Below are 20,244 nucleotides of genomic sequence, written 5' to 3'. Positions count from 1 at the left end.
CCCCATATACACACTCCAGTGTCTGCAGGCAATGGCATCAGTGTTTTGAGCAGTTCCTGAGCTCTTAACACACAGGTAGTTTTCTCATGACAAATTCTGCAAGGATATACCACTGTAAGGGAACCAGCAATGGGATTGGACTTTAGCAGTATGTAGAGAATATATGGGTCTACAAAATAATTTATTCTGAGGACTTACATATAGTATGTTTCTGCAGTTGCTCGGACTTTTAATAGTACAGTGTGCAGTTAAGGTGCAAGTTCTTGCAGAAAGTGTTCCTATGGTTTGTACAAAACACAGTGGTGCTGTAATGAAAAAAGGTAGTTTAGTTACTAGAAGACTGAGTTAGAATAGGCTACTAAACTGTTTGTTTTAACAGTAGTACACTATTCTCTAGCTCATGCTTATTGCGGGGAGGTTTTTGTATTGGTACCTAGCACTGCACTGGCATCCTTTGTCTTGTTCAAACTTTTTACCTCTCTGGAAAGCAATAAGAACAAAAAAGGTGATCCACAGCTTAATGCACAACCTAACAATGGCCAACAGTATTTACAATCCTGTATAAAATGGATGATAATGCTTATCTTCAAAGTCTGGAGCATTTTAGAACCTAAATGCTTTGCTTTGCTTGCTTCTGGTTGTCCTGGTTTCAGCTGGGATAGAGTTAATTGTCTTCCTAGTAGCTGGTACAGTGCTATGTTTTGAGTTCAGTATGAGAAGAATGTTGATAACACTGATGTTTTCAGTTGTTCCTAAGTAGCGTTTAGACTAAGTCAAGGATTTTTCAGCTTCTCCTGCCCAGCCAGCAAGAAGGCTGGAGGGGCACAAGTTGGGAGGGAGGGGACACAGCCAGGGCAGCTGACCCACAGTGAATGAGCGGCTGTGTGGTGCTTAGTTGCTGGCTGGGGTTAAACCACGACACTGGTGCACTAGAAAGCAACCTTTGGTGAGCTGGTTTTTTTTCTACCAGTTCCAAGTTTTTCCTTTAAGGGCAGGATAGGTCAGCTTACTGTAGAGACCTGTGCTGTGCTTGAAGTTGTTTTTGCTGTTGTCTTGCACAGAGTGTTGGCTTTCAGCAAATAAAAGCAGTCTGTTTCTTTTTGCATGAATGAGTAATGATAGTGTATGGGGTGTCTTTGTATTGGCAGATTAAGTTGAATTTAATATTTTTACTGATAAGTTTACTGATACTGTGTGTAATGTCAGATAACATTTTTAATTATCAAAGATTAGATTTCTGAAAGTTGCATTGCATAAAACAGTCCTACAAGCACCTAAGTAAGCCTGTTTAAGCTTAAGCTTAAGTGTTATGAATGGAGTAAATAATTTATTTCAAATGAAATGTTTCTGTATCACTACTGCATGACTTTTTACTGGTTTGGAAGGGTTTAACCAGAATTTTGTTTCTTCTGATGCTTCTCAAAGTGCATATGCATACAGGGAAAACTAGTTTGGTGAGAACCTATTTAATGCATACTCTGTACATGAAGAAAACCTGTGCCTGTTCATCTGGCTGGTATATAAAACTCCTTTTCACGATGAGCTCTATGTTTTACAGCTGCAGACTAATGGCAGAGCAGTTGAAAGTGAAGAAAAGTCTTCTACTTGGACATGGTACTTGAGACAGAGGTGTCCAGTCTTCTATGTCACATATTAAGCGTTCTTTTTTAAAGCTAAATTATGTTGAGCCTAGTTTAACTACTTAATGTTAGATGAAGTTTTAAGAAATCTGTGCCTAAACATTTGTCAAAGTGCTTAATTTGGTGCTAATGACTTTGGACAATCTTAACTGGAAATTAGCATGTTGTTAGTTGGTTCACTGTTTTGAACTAGTTGAGAGGTGTGACTTCAGAATAATTTCATTACTCTCTATTAAAACTTGTAATTTGCTGTCATTCTTTCAGCGATAGATGTCATTGTTACTTCTTGCATACTGTGCAGAAAACTTTATCCTCACTTAGCAATGTGTCTCAAATGTAATTATAAAGGCTAAAGGTAAAACTGCTCTGTTTTTAATTGTCTGCCAAGAAAATGAGGTTTATATGCCCAGGGATTGAAGCAGAAAGAGGATAAGGGTTACTGTTTCCTTTTTGCTATTTCCCTCTAGTGGTCACACAGGATGTTGACTTGGGGAGGTTAAATACATGAACTGGTATCTTTTCAAATGCTTGTACATAAACGAACTAACACAGAAGTAATATGGGGTGTATGGAAACTTAATTTGTCCTGTCCTGACCTGTTAGAACGCAGTGTGTCATGATATCTCATGATGAGAGGGCATATTCTCATGCTTGAGGTTGGTAGTTCAACAAGTTCTTGGATGTGATCTGAATTTTTATCCTTTTGGATATCCAAACATGCCCTTTCCTTGAGACTCAATCGCACGGACCTCTTAGCATAATATAAATTTGCTTCTAAAGTGCTTTGAGCCTTTTGAGGTGAAAGCTGCACTATATGCATATAATTTTCCTTTCTGTATCTGGGACTAGGTGTTATGTCTAAATACTTAAGTATTAAGATAATTTATAACTTTAGCATCATGTTTTTATTATGTTAGACTTGTTCTTGACCCACAGACTAATATGAGAATTATAGAATCAGGTAGGGCTAGTCTTTTGTCCTGGTTTCAGCTGGGATAGAGTTAATTTTCATTCTAGTAGCTGTTATAGTGTTCTGTTTTGGATTTAGGATGAGAATAATGTTGATAACACACTGATGTTTTCAGTTGTTGCTAAGTAGTGTTTAGACTAAGTCAAGGATTTTTCAGCTTCTCCTGCCCAGCCAGCAAGAAGGCTGGAGGGGCACAAGAAGTTGGGAGGGGACACAGCCAGGGCACCTGACCGAAACTGGCCAAAGGGGTATTCCATACCATGTGACGTCCCATCTAGTATATAAACTGGGGGGAGTTGGCCTGGGAGGGATCGCTGCTTGGGAACTAACTGGGCGTCGGTTGGCGAGTGGTGAGCAATTGCATTGTGCATCATTTGTTTTGTATATTCCAGTCCTTTTATTATTATTATTGTCATTTACATATTATTATCATTATTATTTTTTTCCTTTCTGTTCTATTAAACTGTTCTTATCTCAACCCAGGAGTTTTACTTTTTTTTTTTCCCCGATTTTCTCCCCCATCCCACTGGGTGGGGGGGAGTGAGTGAGTGGCCACGTGGTGCTTAGTTTCTGGCTGGGGTTAAACCACGACAGCCCTTTTTGGCCCCCAACGTGGGGCATGAAGGGTTGTGATAACGACAAACCTGACCAGAGCATCTTAAAACAAATTTGTTACAAGCATTCATTATACTGGTCTAATACACGCTGGTCACTATGTTGATTTATGGGCTCTTAGAGTTGTTGCTTTTAAAGTTCTGTTATGTATCACCTCACTTGCTGTATGTAGTCCCTGTGCTGATGCTTATCATCCATGGGAGGTGGATTAAGGTTTTTGCTTTGATGTATTGTGTAACACTGGTTTATGGTATGATAAAGTTATCGGTCATGGGATTAATCCGGTATTTGCACTCAGCATTGTTGTCACCTCTATACTTTGGGAGCCATCTGTGGGAAACTATTAATAATTACACCCTTTACCTTTCCTCCTTCGAGAGCCAATCTATGGGCGAGACACCTTTCCTCCCCTTTCCCTTCTCCTCCAGTCTAGTTACAATGGCGTTTGAGAATTTTGAAAAATTTGAATATCCTTGGGATGTTGAGACCAGCATGGTCCTATTGCTAGGAACTAGCATGTTCCTGAATGTGGTTCAGCTCTTGTTTCAAGCTAAACAACTATTAAGAAGATCACCCAGAGATCTGCCCTGAGGCTGGATAATGATGAGTGGCAGGGTGTGTGGGGTAGTATGGGCAAGTACCTAGGACAGTGAGTACCTCCAGTGTTTTGGAACTAGACCCCTGAACAAGTGCAGAATCCGGAAGAACTAGTAGAACATTGTGGCAGAAAGAGATTTAACCGCAAGGTTCAAGCAAACGACTTGAACTTCACTTACAGACTTAAATGCAAGTGTCGTGGTTTCAGCCCAGCCGGTAACAAAGCACCATGCAGCCACTTGCTCACTCCTCCCTGCCCCCCTCCGGTGGGATGGGGAGGAGAATCAGAAAGGAGAAAAGGAAAAAAAAACAAAACAAAACAAAAAAACCACCAGAACCTCGTGGTTTGAGATAAGGACAATTTACTGGGACAACACAAAAAGAGAAGTTACAACAACAACAACGGTACTAATAAAAGAGTATACAAAACCAGTGATGCACAGTGCAACTGCTCACCACCCGGAACCCGACGCTCCGCCACTTCCCCCACCGAAAGCCAAGAGCGCTCCCCGCAGCCCGCTCCCCATTTATATACTGAGCATGATGGCACATGGTATGGAATAGCTCCTTGGCTAGTTCAGGTCAGCTGTCCTGGCTGTGCCCCCTCCCAGGTTCCTGTGAAAATTAATTCTATCCCAGCTGAACCCAGGACAGCAAGGTTCAAGCAAACGACTTGAACTTCACTCACAGACTTAACTGCAAGGTTCAAGCAAATGATTTATTTGAGCTTCACTTACAGACTTAACATGCCACTATTGCAGGTTTTACAGATACAATGGAGGAATGCACTACTGCAATTTTTTTAGGCAAGAGTAGTACACTATTACAACCACAAGCGATTCACAGACAACCACAAGTACACACGCGTTTACAAACTTAAAGCATAAACAATATTCACTTACCCCTCCAGGTAAGGGCTCTCAATCCCAGGGAATTTACCTTGACCAGCGTCCTGATCAAGGGGGGGAAAGGGTCTCTCTCCTTCACAAGCCAACTGTATAATTGGAGAAGTGACTCCCCGATTTCCAACCTGAATCTTAGGGGTTTTATCCCCTGACTTGTGGAATGGTGTGTATGACTATGTCTGAGTGGAATATGATATATGCCTAAATGGATTATGTATATCTGAGTGGAGTTTCCCCTTATCTTTCCTTTGCTGGTCTGTGATTGTTTGACTACACAAGGCTGTCATTTGAAACTGAAGCTGAAACCCTCCAGTTTTTTCTTTACCTTGCTTCCTCAGGCAACTGAATAGTAGTTGGACTGAGACTCAGGGCATACTATTTGTTAAGGGATTTCAAGGCTCAGTGCAGGTTTTGGTTCTTTGAATGGTGCAGCCACTGCCCTGTTTACTTTAGGGTTTATCAGACAACCCAGGGCTAAGCTGTCTACACAGCTCCCTGTGAGTCATCTCTGCAGAGAGACAGGGCCTCAAGGCAATCCAAGGCTGGGTTGCTTTTGTAACCCCCCATGAGGGGCCTGTGTGCACTAGACATGGTGAAACTCGTTTGTGAACTATGAGCCACACTCTTCATACAAACATTTGGAAAAAGTATGCTGTCACCCTGACAACTCCAGAGACACACAAATCACTACAATGTACTGGGGCCTGGCCCATGCCTATCGAGCACTGTTCAACACTATTCAGTACCCTCAAGGGGAAGAGAAGGTCTCTGGATCTAACAACAAGGCGACAGGCACTGCAGCCACTCCAACCCTGGCAACAGGCACCGCAGCTGCTCCAATCCCAGCGACTGCCACTGCAGCCACTCCAACCCTGGCGATTGGCACTACGGCCAATCCAACCCTGGCGAACAGCACTGCAGCTGAACCAGCGTACCAACCCACACCAGTATCAGTTGCCCCCATACAGAAGAAGATATATACAAAAAATCAGTTCACTTAGCGAAGGATGAATATGAGCCAGGGTCATCACAGGAACAGGAGGAAGAGGCAGAACCAGAGGTAATCACCCGATCCCTATCCCTGAGTGACCTGTAGGATATGCAAAAAGATTTCAGCCGTCGTATAGGTGAGCACATTATCACCTGGCTGCTCCGATGCTGGGACAATGGGGCTAGTAGCCTAGAATTAGAAAGTAGGGAAGCCAAGCAGCTGGGATTGCTTGCCAGGGAAGGTGGCATTGACAAGGCAGTTGGAAAAGGGACACAAGCCCTCAGCCTCTGGAGGCAACTCCTGTCAAGTGTGAAGGAAAGGTACCCCTTCAAGGAAGATGTTATATGTCAACCAGTCAAGTGGACCACCATGGAGAGAGTTATCCAATATCTGAGGGAATTAGCCATGCTAGAGATGATTTACTATGACCCGGACAATGCACAATTACCCAAAGATCCAGACGAAGTCCAATGCACGCGACCCATGTGGTGGAAGTTTGTACGGAGCACACCATCGTCCTGTGCCAACTCACTGGCAATAATGACCTGGAAAGACGAAGAGGCACTGACAGTGGATGAAATGGCTTGCCAACTCCAGAAATATGAAGAAAATCTCTCTTTCTCCCTACAGGCCTGCATCTCAGCTGTGGAGAAGCTGTCCGAGGATTTCCAGCAATTCAAAGAGGATATGCCTGTCCTGGTTTCAGCTGGGACAGAGTTAACTGTCTTCCTAGTAGCTGGTACAGTGCTATGTTTTGAGTTCAGTATGTGAAGAATGTTGATAACACTGATGTTTTCAGTTGTTGCTAAGTAGTGTTTAGACTAATGTCAAGGATTTTTCAGCTTCTCATGCCCAGCTAGCGAGAAAGCTGAAAAGGCACAAAAAGTTGGCACAGGACACAGCCAGGGCAGCTGACCCAAACTGGCCAACAGTGTATTCCATACCATGTGACGTCCCATCTAGTTTAGGAACTGGGAAGTGGGGGCAGGGAATCGCCGCTGGGGGACTAGCTGGGTGTCGGTCAGTGGGTGGTGAGCAATTGCCCTGCGCATCATTTGTACATTCCAATCCTTTTATTATTGCTGTTGTCATTTTATTAGTGTTATCATTATCATTATTAGTTTCTTCTTTTCTGTTCTATTAAACCATTCTTATCTCAACCCGCGGGTTTTGCTTCTTTTTTCCCGATTTTCTCCCCCATCCCACTGGGTGTGGGGGGAGTGAGTGAGCGGCTGCGTGGTGCTTAGTTGCTGGCTGGGGTTAAACCACGACACGAACATTTTATAATCATGGCCCATAAACTAAGGAAATGATATCTCTGTGTGTGTATACTTATATATCTTTCTCTCTTTATATATCAAAGGATGGAAAAGGTGATGATGATTGACTAGGATGTAATGGAAAGTATGGGAAATGAGTGTGACATAAATGGTATAGAACAAGGGGTGGATACTGTCCTGATTTTGGCTGGGATAGAGTTAATTGTCGTCTTAGTAGCTGGTATAGTGTTGTTTTGGGTTCATGTGAAGAATGTTGATAACACTGATGTTTTCAGTTGTTGCTAAGTAATATTTAGACTTAGTCAAGGATTTTTCAGCTTCTCATGCCCAGCCAACAAGAAGGCTGGAGGGGCACAAGAAGTTGGGAGGGGACATGGCCAGGGCAGCTGACCCAAAGTGGCCAAGGGGGTATTCCATACCATGTGATGTCACATCTAGTATATAAACTGGGGGGAGTGGGGCTGGAAGGAATCGCCGCTTGGGGCTAACTGGGCGTCGGTTGGCGGGGAATTGCATTGTGCATCACTTGTATATTCCAATCCTATTATTATTATTATTGTTGTTGTCATTTTATTTTTATTATTATCATTATTTTTTTCTTTTTTGTTCTATTAAACTTTTCTTATCTCAACCCATGAGTTTTACTTTTTTTTACCCAATTCTGCTTAATCGCTGGCAGGGCTTCAACTACGCCATACAATTTCATACTATAAAGACTAATGATACAATAGTTAGGGAGTGAGATTTTCCAGCACTGTCTTACGTTCTCTTTCAGTGATTTTCTTCTCCTTTGACATGCATGGGCCATTTTACGTTAACCTTTAGGGAAACAGTTTTTTTCCATTTCCTCAGTATCTGCTTCTGATTCACTTGTGAGGACATTTGTCAAACTTAATATTTTTAGATCTTTTTCATGCTCTTTTAATCAAGAGATGTTTTTCAATTTTTGCATTATTTAGTTAGTTACTATTATTTGTCTTCTCCCTCTTGCTTTCAGTATCTCACCTTGTTTTATGTAGACTTTTGTTCTTTGTCAAAAATATTTTCAGTCTAGTATAAAGAATATTGCTAAAGATGTCTGGAACAAGCAAAAAAATTGATAGCAGTAATTATCTGTTTTTTCGATTATCTCTACTTATTGTGTTGCTTTTAAAACTAAAGTGGCACTATTTGAATGATTGGAAGGATTAACCAAGGCTGTTGATTGTCTTCGAACTGAACCATGTTAGTTAATCCCTTGATTAATTGTAGAGTACTGTAGGTTTTTCGAATGCTATGTGAAAATTGCTTGGTAGGGATTACATATACCAAAATAATGGAAACATTACCCCTTTTTTTTGTACCCTTAAATATATGTTGTCTTGTTCTTTTGGGGGCACATAATAAGTTGCAGATAACTACTTTTTCCCAGATATATAGAAATAGAAATAGATTCCCAGATATGTAGAAATAGATTCATAGTAACTTTACAGATGCTACATCAACATCTTAAACTTGCAGAAACAATCTGAGTTATTAAGCCCCTGCTGCTTCCTGAAAAGAAACAAATGGGCTGGTTTTAGAGGAGATGACATTAAACTTGCTTTCATGATTTCTTTTTTTATTAAAAGCCTCAGCACTCTAGTTTTGTGTGTGGTTTGGTTTTTAGACTGAATCTGGCTATGGATCAGAGTCAAGTTTACGACGCCATGGCTCCATGGTGTCTCTTGTTTCTGGAGCAAGTGGATACTCTGCAACATCCACCTCTTCATTCAAGGTTAGTGAATAACATTTTCTTAGTATTGGTGTGTAAATAACATGCACAACTGGAAAGGAAATAAGCTATGTGAAGACTTATTCACACAATTATAGGAAAACAAACCCGAATCTTTGGTTTATTATAAGTGTTAGTAATTCAGCATGTGATGATGAACAGATCGTACAGGAAGCTTTTTCATGCCTCTATGCAGTTGTCCCTCTTAAACTATGGTGTCATTTTTGAATGGCAAGAATCAAACCTGTGGGAAGATTTATTAACCTTTCCTAGCATACTTCTGAGAATATCAGGGCTTCTAAATGAAAGGAAATGCTGATTCTGTGACTTAACAAATTTGATACTGATTGACAAATGATGACTTTCCTTGTTTCATGTGTATAAATATTTAACATTTGAACTTGGGTGGGCTGTACTTCTGGGAGAGCAGAAGAGGAGCAGCACAAGAAAGGGGGGAGTAAAGATTAGAACAAAGATCTTAAACTAGAACTGACTGTTTTCAGGCAAATAGGCATAAACCTGGTAGCATGCAAGATCATGTTTTTAATAAGGTTTTATTGAATGCTCTAAAGTAGCAGATGCAGTCAAGAGGAAAAATTGAGACCAGTGGACAAAATGAGTAAGAAACACTTTTATATAGTTTCTTATGTTGTTCTAACATTAACAGTATTTCATAGCTGCTGATATCTGAAATTGTCTTTAGTGTACTTGAAGAATTTGTTCTTCATAATTGCAGAAATCCTTTTTTTTTTTTTTTGGCGTTGAACTATTGCTGAGTATGTAGAAGCATTTGAGCCTTTTTTCTCTTGTGTTTTCAGAAGGGCCATAGCTTACGTGAGAAGCTTGCAGAAATGGAAACCTTTAGAGACATCTTGTGTAGACAAGTTGATACTTTACAGAAATACTTTGATGCCTGTGCAGATGCAGTTTCCAAAGATGAACTCCAGAGGGATAAAGGTAAAACTGTAATTGAAAACTCTTATCTCCATAGAATTTAACTTTTTACACAGTAACAGCCCTATGGTTACTATAGCATTTGATACCATATAAATAAAATACGTATCTTAAATTTACTCTCTAGATATTTCTGCATAAATAGTGTTAACTATTTTCACTTCAAAAGTTGGATTCCCATAAAAATCTGCTTAACTTAAATATTAACCTGTAGCTGTCAACTGTATAAAAGAAATGTTCTTTTAAGCATTTGATGTTATAGAACAATAATTGTTTACCCCCATAAGATGAATTCAAGTTAGTTTACTGCTGTGTCTCTTACCTTTATTTTGAAAACCAATAGGATATTAGTTTTGATAGGAACAATACATTCTTTTAAAAAGGCAAAGGTTCTGCCATAATGAATGCTCCTGAGATGTATTGGCTGCAGCTAGAGCACTGAGTGCACACTTGAGGTCCTAGTAGACTCAGGTGTGGATGTCTACATATCTCTGAATTGTTCTTCCCAGAGCATAGCTTGTTGTCATATTCATGCACTCTCCTGAGGCATTTATATTCATCCCCACGTTTGTTCTGGCAGCCTGAAACTTTTAGTAGTGAGAAAACAGTAGATAAGTACCATTCCACTTCTTTGAGAACTTTCTAGTGTGAAAGAGTAGATAGTTGCTCAATTGTGGCGCTCTGCTTATCCAGTTGTAACACCGAGATAATGATGTTCTTACCACTGAATCAAGTGCTAAATTTCAACACTGAGCAAATGTTAGTCTCCTGATGGTTTCTGACAGTAATGTTGGTAGTGGTCTCGGGTAAAAAAAAAAGGGGGGGGGGTTCATGACTGTTCTTATAGGAAAAAATATTAAATGCTGCTTAGCCATTAGCCATGAAGATGCTCTTAGTTCTTTCTTGCACACTAAAGAATTGGGAAAGCTTTCTCACTCCCATAACACAATCTCTCTCTCTCTCTCTCTCTCACATTTAGTGGTAGAAGATGATGAAGATGATTTCCCTACAATGCGTCCTGATGGGGATTTTTTACATAACAGTAACAGCAGTAAGGAAAAATGTAAGTGTGTCAACTTTTTCACTGAAAATTCATATGAGTGGTATGATAAGCCTGATACAAGATGGGTATTTATGCTCTTTTCTAAGCAGAAAATGACAAGAATAGTTATTTGAATGTATGTGACAGGAAGTTCTTATTCGTGTTAAGATAATCATGAAAAGCAGCTAAGGAATGATAATCTGAGTTATTCTTAACTCGCACAAATATTAATGCAAGCCTGTCAAACTGGAATTTCCTATTCTATGTCCAAAGCCATTTCCACTACAAAATTCTGTTGAAACGGCTGCATCATTCAGATATTGGGAACTGAGATTTGTAACAGGCAATTGCAGTTTTTCTTGCAAGTGTTATCTGCTTTAGCAGTGTGGCAGAGCACAATGCTTTTCCAGTTAGGTGTGCCCCATTATGGTTTTTTCTAAGTTCTATGGCTACATAATGGTTAAGTCAACATTGTTACTGATTCTCACTCATCATAATTTTAGCACTTTTTTAAACTGTATTTTCCAATGTTATGATGAACAGAATTCTGATTTTTATTCTTATCTTAAATGATCTAGTTATAGTCATTGTACTCACTGCATCCATGCAGTTAATGTGAAGAACTCACGCAAGTCTTGCTGTTTTAGAAATCTGATACTTCTGGCCTGCCAGAAGTTGTGTATGCATTTAAAAATCTATTTGTATTCTTCTTACACTTTCTCTTGTTTCCTGACTGAAATTATTTCAGTATTTACATTTTCTAGTTGTTGACAATTCAGTATTTGTTAGACTTTGGTTCACAAAACTTTGAAGCAGTACAGTTTCAAATCTGATGGAATTTCCAAAAGAAGTACTTACCAAAAGCATTTTTAAAAATGTAGACACTTTCTTCAAGAACCTGGAAAATATATGGGCAAAATAAGCCTTTTCTATCTTCTGTTTTCTTTTTAACTGGCTCTAGTTCCCCCGTGTGTTGCATGTTTCCTTGCTGTATTTAAGTGCTCTTTCTAGATTATTGCCAAAACTGTTACGAGGAAAGGAAATGGAAGGAGCTTTCAGTATACTTCCAGAGAATTAATCATATGAGTAGATTTTTTCAATGATATCAAGTGCTTGCTCTGCTAAGGATTAATTGTAGTGCTGATTTCAGATGTTAAGTAGTGTATAACTGAAGTTTTGAATAAATCTTTCTTGCCTCTTATCAGCAAAGATAAGCAAGCTTGCAACACTCACCTGTAAGCAAGTCCACAGTTCCACTAACCCTATTTTATATATAAAAGTCTACATTTTTGAGGACTGTTAAGTCAGAACAAACTTCAGAAAACTGAAAAAGCCTTCTTTAAAAAATGTTAAGTGAGAATTTAATTTCACTGCATGATTCATTTTGAAAAAGATGTCTTTGTCAAACTTAGTTTTTGTAGAATGATGTAGGAGTTTCAGCTTAATTTACCTTTAGAACATTTCTTCATATCTACATTATTCTGGTGTATCCGCTATATATACACATTCGTTATGTGGAATGTCATTAGGAAAGTGTATCTTTAGTACATCTGGTCATTTTAGAACATTTAAATGCAAAGTGACTTCATTTTTTTTTATCATGTGTTTAACAGGAATTTGAAGTGATATCCACATTCCTCTTGTAAAAAGTTCTGTTATCAAGTCTTTAGGAACTTGTGTGCTAAGAAATTGCTATGTATTATGGGTACCTGTATATAAACTCACTCACTATAGCTCACTACAGAAAATAATTTCTTCAACCCTTTGCTTTCTGCAAAACTTCTAATTCTAGTTCTTATGAATCCTGATTCCATTAAATTTACTTTCCATCAATTATTTCTATTAAAAGCTTTATCTTCATTTTAGTTTTTCTATGCCTCTGTTTGATTTCTAAGGTCTAAATCCATCAAAGATTTAGTAGCTGAGTGCCGCAAAGCTTGATTAGAAATGAAAAATTAGACTCTGTGCCCTAAAGTGGAATCATAAGTCATAAGTGATGCAGTGGGAGCAGTAGGTGTCTCAGGTTGAGACACCCATGCCTGTTGTGCTGGTTTTGGCTGGGGTAGAGTTAATTTTCTTCATAGTAGCTAGTATGGGGCTATGTTTTGGGTTTGTGCTGGAAACAGTGTTGATAATGCAGGGATGTTTTTCTTACTGCTGAGCAGTGCTTACACAGAGTCAAGGCCTTTTCTGCTCTTCATACTGCCCCACCAGCGCGTAGGCTGGGGGTGCCCAAAAAGTTGGGAGGGGACACAGCCAGGACAGCTGACCCAAACTGGCCAAAGGAATATTCCATACCATATGATGTCATGCCTAGTATATAAACTAGGGGGAAAGCTGGCTGGGGGCCGCTACTCGGGAACTGGCTGGGCATTGGTCAGCAAGTAGTGAGCAATTGCATTGTGCATCACTTGTTTTGTATATTCTAATTCTAGTATTATTATTATTATCTTCCTTTTCTGTCCTATTAAACTGTCTTTATCTTAACCCATGAGTTTTACTTTTTTTTTTTTTCTGATTCTCTCCCCCATCCCACTAGGGGGGGGAAGTGAGTGAGTGGCTGCATGGTGCTTAGTTGCTGGCTGGGGTTAAACCACAACACCTGTGTATTGAGCAGAAAACTACTCAGGCTAACTGATAATGAAAGACTTATCTTAAACTTCACCCTTTTCTGAAGCTTTGCCTCAGAGCAGCTGTTAAGATTCTTTGGTTTCTCAAGTTTCAGGTTCCCTTCTTGAAGTCTCTATCCAGTCCTGGAAAGACTGGAACAGTCTTTTTGACTGTAGCTGAGAAGTGGTTGCCTGTATTCTAAACATGGGGCTGTTGTGCAGTCACTGTTCCAGGAAGTGGGAAGCATGGATTCAACCTCTTATTTAGCCTACTATGATGAGGAGGAGTGTTTGAGTCTACTGTTCAAACCACTAGTGCACCAATGTAGTGCTCAAATCACTACATTTAAGACTGATTTAAGGGGCCATACTCACACTGTCTTTAGAAATTTGTTCCCTTCTGCACCTTCCCTGGGTAGGAGGAGAAAGTTAGCATGACTGTAGAGATTTGTGTACTGCTCTGAAGAAGACATTTTGGATAGGCTTTTTCTTTTCTGTGTTCTCTAGGATCTTTGAGTGAAGAGTTAAAAAGAGCACTATGAAGGTATTTAAATTTATTGCTCACTTTCCAATTAGAAAATCTGGTAACTGAAACTGATCATTTGTATAAAGCACCAAGGGAGAGCCTGGCTGATACATATTTACCCATTGGGATCTTATATTTTAAGAATGTAGAAACTTGATCAAGAAGTGTTCTCATCCATCTGCTCAGGAAAATGAGTGTATTTGGGGTTAAATTATGTAAGAATAAGAGCAACAGATGAAACTTAAGGGAACCTCTTTGAAGACGGAAGGTGGTTTTTGTACTGGAACTACAAAGATGTAAATGGTATAGAGAGAGGCTGAAAGAGAAATTTGATATAAAACACCTCATCCGTTTCAAGATATAAACTGTTGACCAAGTCTGAGACTAAGAGTAGATCCAGCCGCCCCTGGGCCCTTCTCTGAGGAGGAGTCTAGAAAGCAAGGGGGTCTGCTCTGAACCTCGTGACTCAATGGGAGGGATCTCCTTATTCCCTGAATTGATGTATATGGTTACACAGTTTACAGAAGTAGTCTTATGCCACTTCCTGTTGTGAGAAACCCTGCCACCTATTACCACGCCTCCCCAGTTCAGTTTGCTTCTGTCGTAAATAAAATCTTTAACTGATTGTTTGGTGTCTGGTGTCGTTTCACCTTAATTTAGCCCGAGGGAATTTCGAATTAAACAGGACTCCCTGGTCTGTCCAATCTGGGTCGTGACAAAAAGGAATAGAAAAGATGTTCAGGCTCTCCAAATAGAAAAAATCTCCTGACAAATACTTCTAATGTGCTGAAGTTCAGCTGTTGCTGAGACAGGGCTTGAGGCTGTCTGCTGACATGTTCTGGGAAGACAAATGTCTCCTGTGATTAGGAGTGAATCAAAATACTCCCAACCACAGTAAGGAATATCTTGAGTGATCTTATCTTCAAAGAAATAGGCCTTGTGCCTTTCTGAAACAAGTTTGGTTTTGTCCAGAATTATAATGGCTGAAAGGAACTATGGACACTGACTTTGAAACTGCAAACTCTGTATGTATCACTGCTACTTTGAGACTAGTCATTAAAGAATGACTTAGAATATACGATGACTGAAACTGTATGGAAGTATTAATGAGTTGTAGCTGAGACGTAAAGATATCCAGGAATAAATGCTGGCTTTTTTCCAGGAAATGAGGCTATGTTGCTGCATCTCCCTTACAGTCTACCATAGATTTCTGAAATGTTTTTATACTGTTGCAGCCAGGGGTAATTTCTTCAGTGTGTCTAGCATGTTGCATACTTAAGAGAAAAATCACATCTATAAGTAGCATAGCTGTGCTGGTAAGCCTGCACATGAACATGGTCTACACCAGCAGGACATATTATTAGTATAAACTGTATTTTTTTCATTAGTGAAGTGTGTTATTGGTGAAGCTCTTGTTGTCTAATTTTCATTATTCAGTGAATCCACTGCATCGCCTCCTTGCCAGATTATACCACTTTCAGTTTTAGCCTCTTCTGTGTTCCCTCTGCAGCTGTTAGGGGGAGGGAGAGCTCATTATTGCTTCTGAAACAGATTGATCTTTCTTTCTTTCACTCCCATCATTTTTACCTTTTAGGGAGTATTCTTGATTAACATGAAACAAAAAAATAAGCTGTGTTCTACCATAGTATGTATGTTTATTGAGGTATTTGATGTAGTGTGTGGTGTGTAAACATCTGTTTGAAAAAGTTTGATTCCTTCTGAAAGGAGGGCATATAAAATCTCTGGAGACTTAAACCATTGCTTAAGACCATGTGATGCTTGCTTTCTGTTCCTTAAGTGTAGATATTGTGCTCTACCATTAGAGAACAGCAATTGCATTTCTCTTCCCTACAAGAACTGAGCTGCTTGAAAGCTCTGCTTTACTCTTGCAGACAGTTATTGGATAAATTTACACAAATATTTATTTGTTCTCTTTAAACCATAATAGTGGCACATTGACAAACTGACAGACGGGGAAAAGAAAGCAATATCCAACTGGGTGATAAGTCATTAGCTTGCCCCATGGCATAGCAGGAGTTACTTTAACTTGCTGGGCTCAGTCAGCTTCAACATGGGTGTTACTTCTGCTTTCTAATATTTTCTGACATTAATGTGTAGTGTTTGATTTGTTATTCTGTCAACCTACATATGAGTTTGACATAGAATAGGTACTTTTTGTCACACATTAAGTGACTTGTTTAAATAGGCTTAGCAACAGATGGCCTGGTTGACAGCATGAAGTAGTTGTGGGAACTGCAAAACCCCACAGTACTTGGATAATTCAACACATTTGATACTTTTATGTCATACCTTTTTATGTTGAGGTTTTTAAATCTATAGTTACCTGCTTAAAGCAACCTTGAAATGTTACCTTTTGGGTTTGATTGCATTTTGAAATTGTTCCTTTCTTAGTGCTATATCAGATATGTTTTAAGGTTGCTCTGTGTTAATTAGGCCCCACTTCAAGCTGTCAAACTGCTATTGTTATAAAGTATTCCCACTCCCTCCACCCACATGATTTGCAGAGTGCAGAGTAATACAACATTACAAGCAGACTTGAAATACAGTATAGCAAGATGAAGCTGAAGGGATGTGTTCCTCTTTTTGAATATCTTTCCTTATCCTGTGGATAGCTGAAAATTATTAGCACTTTTGATATTTATTTTTAAATTAACTTTCTAGCAAGTCTATTTTCTTCAATCAGTTGTAATATAAAGCATACATGTAAAATGCTTGTTTGAGTTAAAGGCAGCTATCAGTGAATGATTCATGTTTGGTTTTAGTGTTTCCACATGTGACACCCAAAGGAATTAATGGCATAGACTTTAAAGGAGAAGCTATAACTTTCAAGGCAACTACTGCTGGAATCCTTGCTACACTCTCTCATTGTATTGAACTCATGGTAAAACGTGAAGAAAGCTGGCAAAAAAGACTAGATAAGGTAAGATCATTTTCCTTTTACTTTGTTGAAAAAATTGTTTCTTTAGCTTGAAATTGAAATTTCAAATTAGCTGGTTTTAACTTTTTTTATTCCAGGTATTGCTTTTATTTTTATGTACAGCATTTATTAATTTTAGGTGCTTTCATCATTTATTACTCCTATAAAATGTTAAAACCTCATCCTGACTGTTGGTGATACAGTAACATTATTCATCATATTCTTTCTTTTCCCAGCCCTTGTTCAGATAGTATTCCTATATTTTTTTATAAAGAACCTGATAGTATTCTACAGTAATAAGTGTATTGCTTGCAGCCCTCTAAAAGACCTAATTATCCAGGCTTGCAAAATGATGTGCAAATCTCTGAAATGTTTTAATTGTTATAAGAGATGGTGACTATACTGAGGAGAACAACCAGTTCTAACTTTAAAGGTCTAAGATACAATTATTTCACTTACCTTTAGGAGACTGAAGAGATTAATTTAAGTCATGTTTTATACCAATTGGTTAATTTTTTTGTGTGGTATTATAACATCTGTTATTCTTATGGCAGTGATAGTTCATGGTAAGCTTACTCAACCACTATAGCAACTCAAAAGGAGCAGTGTCTTCTCTCTTCAGATGAGATGTGCTAGAAGCATGGCTAGGTTGTACTTCAGGCTTTGATTTCTAGAATACTGCCATCACTGGCTGGTGTCCTGTACAGTCCTTTAGCCATTGTTGTCTTGTTTGTAATTTAACATGTTTCCATATGGTGTATATCACACTTCAGATCTTACTCCATATGTGTTAGTGGTACACAATTCAAAGAATGAAGTCATTCAGACAAAATACATCCACATTTGAATCCTTGCCCCTGTCTCCTGGCTCTTCTTTGTCCGTATGTCAAAGGCCTGGTCCTGTCTAACTGTATTGTGACTTCTGTCAACACTTAATTTATTATTGCTTCATCTGGGTAGTTGGAGGAATTATAGCAGACCTAAGACTTGAAGCTTGTTCATAGGATCATAGGGTAATTCAGGTTGGAAGAGACCTCAAGAGGCCTCTAGTCCAACCTCCTGCTTAAAGGAAGTACGGTTTGAGATCAGACCGGGTTTCTCAGGGCTTTATCAAGTCTGGTTTCAAGTCTCCAAGGCTGGAGACCACACAGCCTTTCTGGGCAGCCTGTTCTGCTGCTCAACTGTTGTTATAGTGAAAAAGGTTTTCATTATATCCAGTTGGAGTAGCTCTTATTCCAGTATCTGCCTATTGTTTTTCATCTTTCTACTGTAGACTGCTGTGAAGAGCCTGGCTCGGTTTCTTGATGACCTCCTCAGAGGTATTGGAAGACTATTATTAAGTCCCCCCACAAAAGCCTTCTCTTCTCCAGGCTGAGCAAACAGTTCACTCTTGCTGATCAGACTTTGCTTAGAGCATGGATTAAGTGATTTTTTTCTTGTCAGTAGGTTAGTATATGTTATTACAGAATAATATGTTAATATAGAATTTGAATTGATTTAGATTAGTTATTTGTCATGTTTTTCTTCTTCTGTGGACTAACTTTAAAGCATTTGTTTTTAGCTGCAAGCGGTTAACAAATTCAAATCTAAATTTCACTTTGAGTCTCATGTGACTGATACCTCATACAGCAACATACCACTTCATACAGCATGAGTAAATACATTTTAAAGGGGGTCACAAGCTTATTTGGACTCCTCCTCCTCCATTGGCCTTGGCATTCCCTCTGTTTCTCACTTTTTGTTCCCCCTCCTCTCTCCTTGGGGTGTTTTTTGCTCTTAAATACATTTTCACAGAGGTGCCACACATGTGGTGGATGGGCTCAGCTGTGTCCTGTGGTGGGTCTGTTTTGGAGCTGGCTGGAACCAGCTGTGTCTGACATAGGGCAACCCCTGGCCTCCTCCCACAGAGGCCACTCCTGCAGCCCCCCACAACCATCACCTTGACACCTACACCCTGCACAAGAATTTAAAGACAGCAGTTGACTGTATTCGGACCTTTGCTAACACTATTTATTCCACTTCAGTTGTAGGGCTTCTTTTGTTTTGGTTTTTTTACCTTGTTTTAGTGGCTAAACATGGCTCTGTAAAAGTCTCTTCTATAACTATGGGCCTGAGCAAAAAAAACATTGCTCTGTCATCTGATAAATAGATGTAGGAGGAGAATGATGTTGATCTCTGTACTCTTGCTTTTGTTCGATAGATGCTTACGCTGCTCTGAAAAGGAAGTAAATATTGGGAGATGATAAAGTTCAGAATATCTTCTCTGAGAGATTAGAGGGAAAATTACATGAAATTGGGCAGCCGTTTGTGTTTGTTCTAGTTGGGATGGTTTCAAAGCTCTTGTAAGTCTGTCCAGTGCCTGTAAAAGACCAGCTAGAAGACTTGAAAGGTGCAGCGTCAAGTTTGTCCTTTGTATATCAGCAGATTCACTCTGCAGGCTCTGTGCTGTACAGGTTTGTCAAAGGAAGAACAGGATCTCTGTCAGTGGCTAAAAGCAATGGGTGTTTTACAAGTAGTGTAAGTACCGTTGTAATCCAGCTTGCTCTCCTTCCCTCTCCAGCCTCCTCACTCCACTGGCTTCAGAACCACGTTTTACTTGACAGCAAAACACAAATGTGATTAGTGAGAGTCTTGCTACTTCACAAAACTATACAGCCTCCATCTTGTAGAGGGCTAGTTTAGCCTAAAGATGAGAGAGATTTATGTCTGCTGAACTTGAAGCAAATATATTTCAAAATTATAGCTGTCCTAAAATATTTCTAATATTAAAAAGCTCAAGTTCATCAGAACTTGTTGAATCCGGAGCTGACTACAATTTGACTTGAGATGAGTACAGTGTTATGAAGCAAGTATCTTTCTCTAGAAACCCTGTTTTTTAAAAAAATGAAAGGTTTTTAAGTTACATTCTGAAGGTTGGAAACTTTATTTTTAAACCTTTGAAAGCAAGAAATCATTATAAAAACATCTTTAATTTTCAAGGAGACTGCTAAAATAGTGCACTTAGTGATTGTAATTTTAGAATTCTATATTTAGTTTTATTTCTGTTACCAAAACAGTCAGATGGCCAGAATAAAATTAATACAAAAGCATGTAATGTTATCTAAAGGTAATTGTAGTTACAGCTTTGCTTTCGACCTTTTATTCTTAACTGTTAAGATCTTGAGCTTGACTTTTTATTTTTCCAGTGCAGTATATTTTTCAGCATAAGCCTCTTGAATGTATTTTTAAAATAGACTTTTTTAAAGAAAATGGATAAACAGGGAAAGGATTTAATCTCTGGTATTTGGTCCATTATTTTATTTGCAACAAAATCCTTGTGATGATGCTTTTCTTGTTGTCTTGACTACAGCAATATTTTTCTATTCTTGTTTCCTTTGGTCTTAATAATTGGTATTAATGTGCAAACTTATCTTCTGAATGTTAA

The 20,244-nt window shown here is 39.0% G+C and overlaps 1 protein-coding gene across 5 annotated transcripts in view; it reads left to right on the top strand.

Annotated features, from left to right (window-relative positions):
- The window catches only part of LOC138683276 (ceramide transfer protein-like), a 138,076-nt gene that overhangs the window by 99,475 nt on the left and 18,357 nt on the right, over positions 1-20,244 (top strand). For all 5 annotated transcript variants that reach the window (XM_069774856.1, XM_069774855.1, XM_069774857.1 and 2 more), the window contains 4 exons: positions 8,647-8,754; positions 9,570-9,708; positions 10,685-10,768; positions 16,666-16,823. In XM_069774856.1, coding sequence (XP_069630957.1) covers positions 8,647-8,754; positions 9,570-9,708; positions 10,685-10,768; positions 16,666-16,823 — 489 coding nt within the window. The remainder of the gene's footprint in view (positions 1-8,646; positions 8,755-9,569; positions 9,709-10,684; positions 10,769-16,665; positions 16,824-20,244) is intronic.

Source organism: Haliaeetus albicilla, chromosome W, assembly GCF_947461875.1.
Source record: "Haliaeetus albicilla chromosome W, bHalAlb1.1, whole genome shotgun sequence".
Lineage (NCBI taxonomy): Eukaryota > Metazoa > Chordata > Aves > Accipitriformes > Accipitridae > Haliaeetus > Haliaeetus albicilla.
Note: the sequence above shows the minus strand (reverse complement) of the source record. Positions and strands in the feature narration are given on the sequence as shown.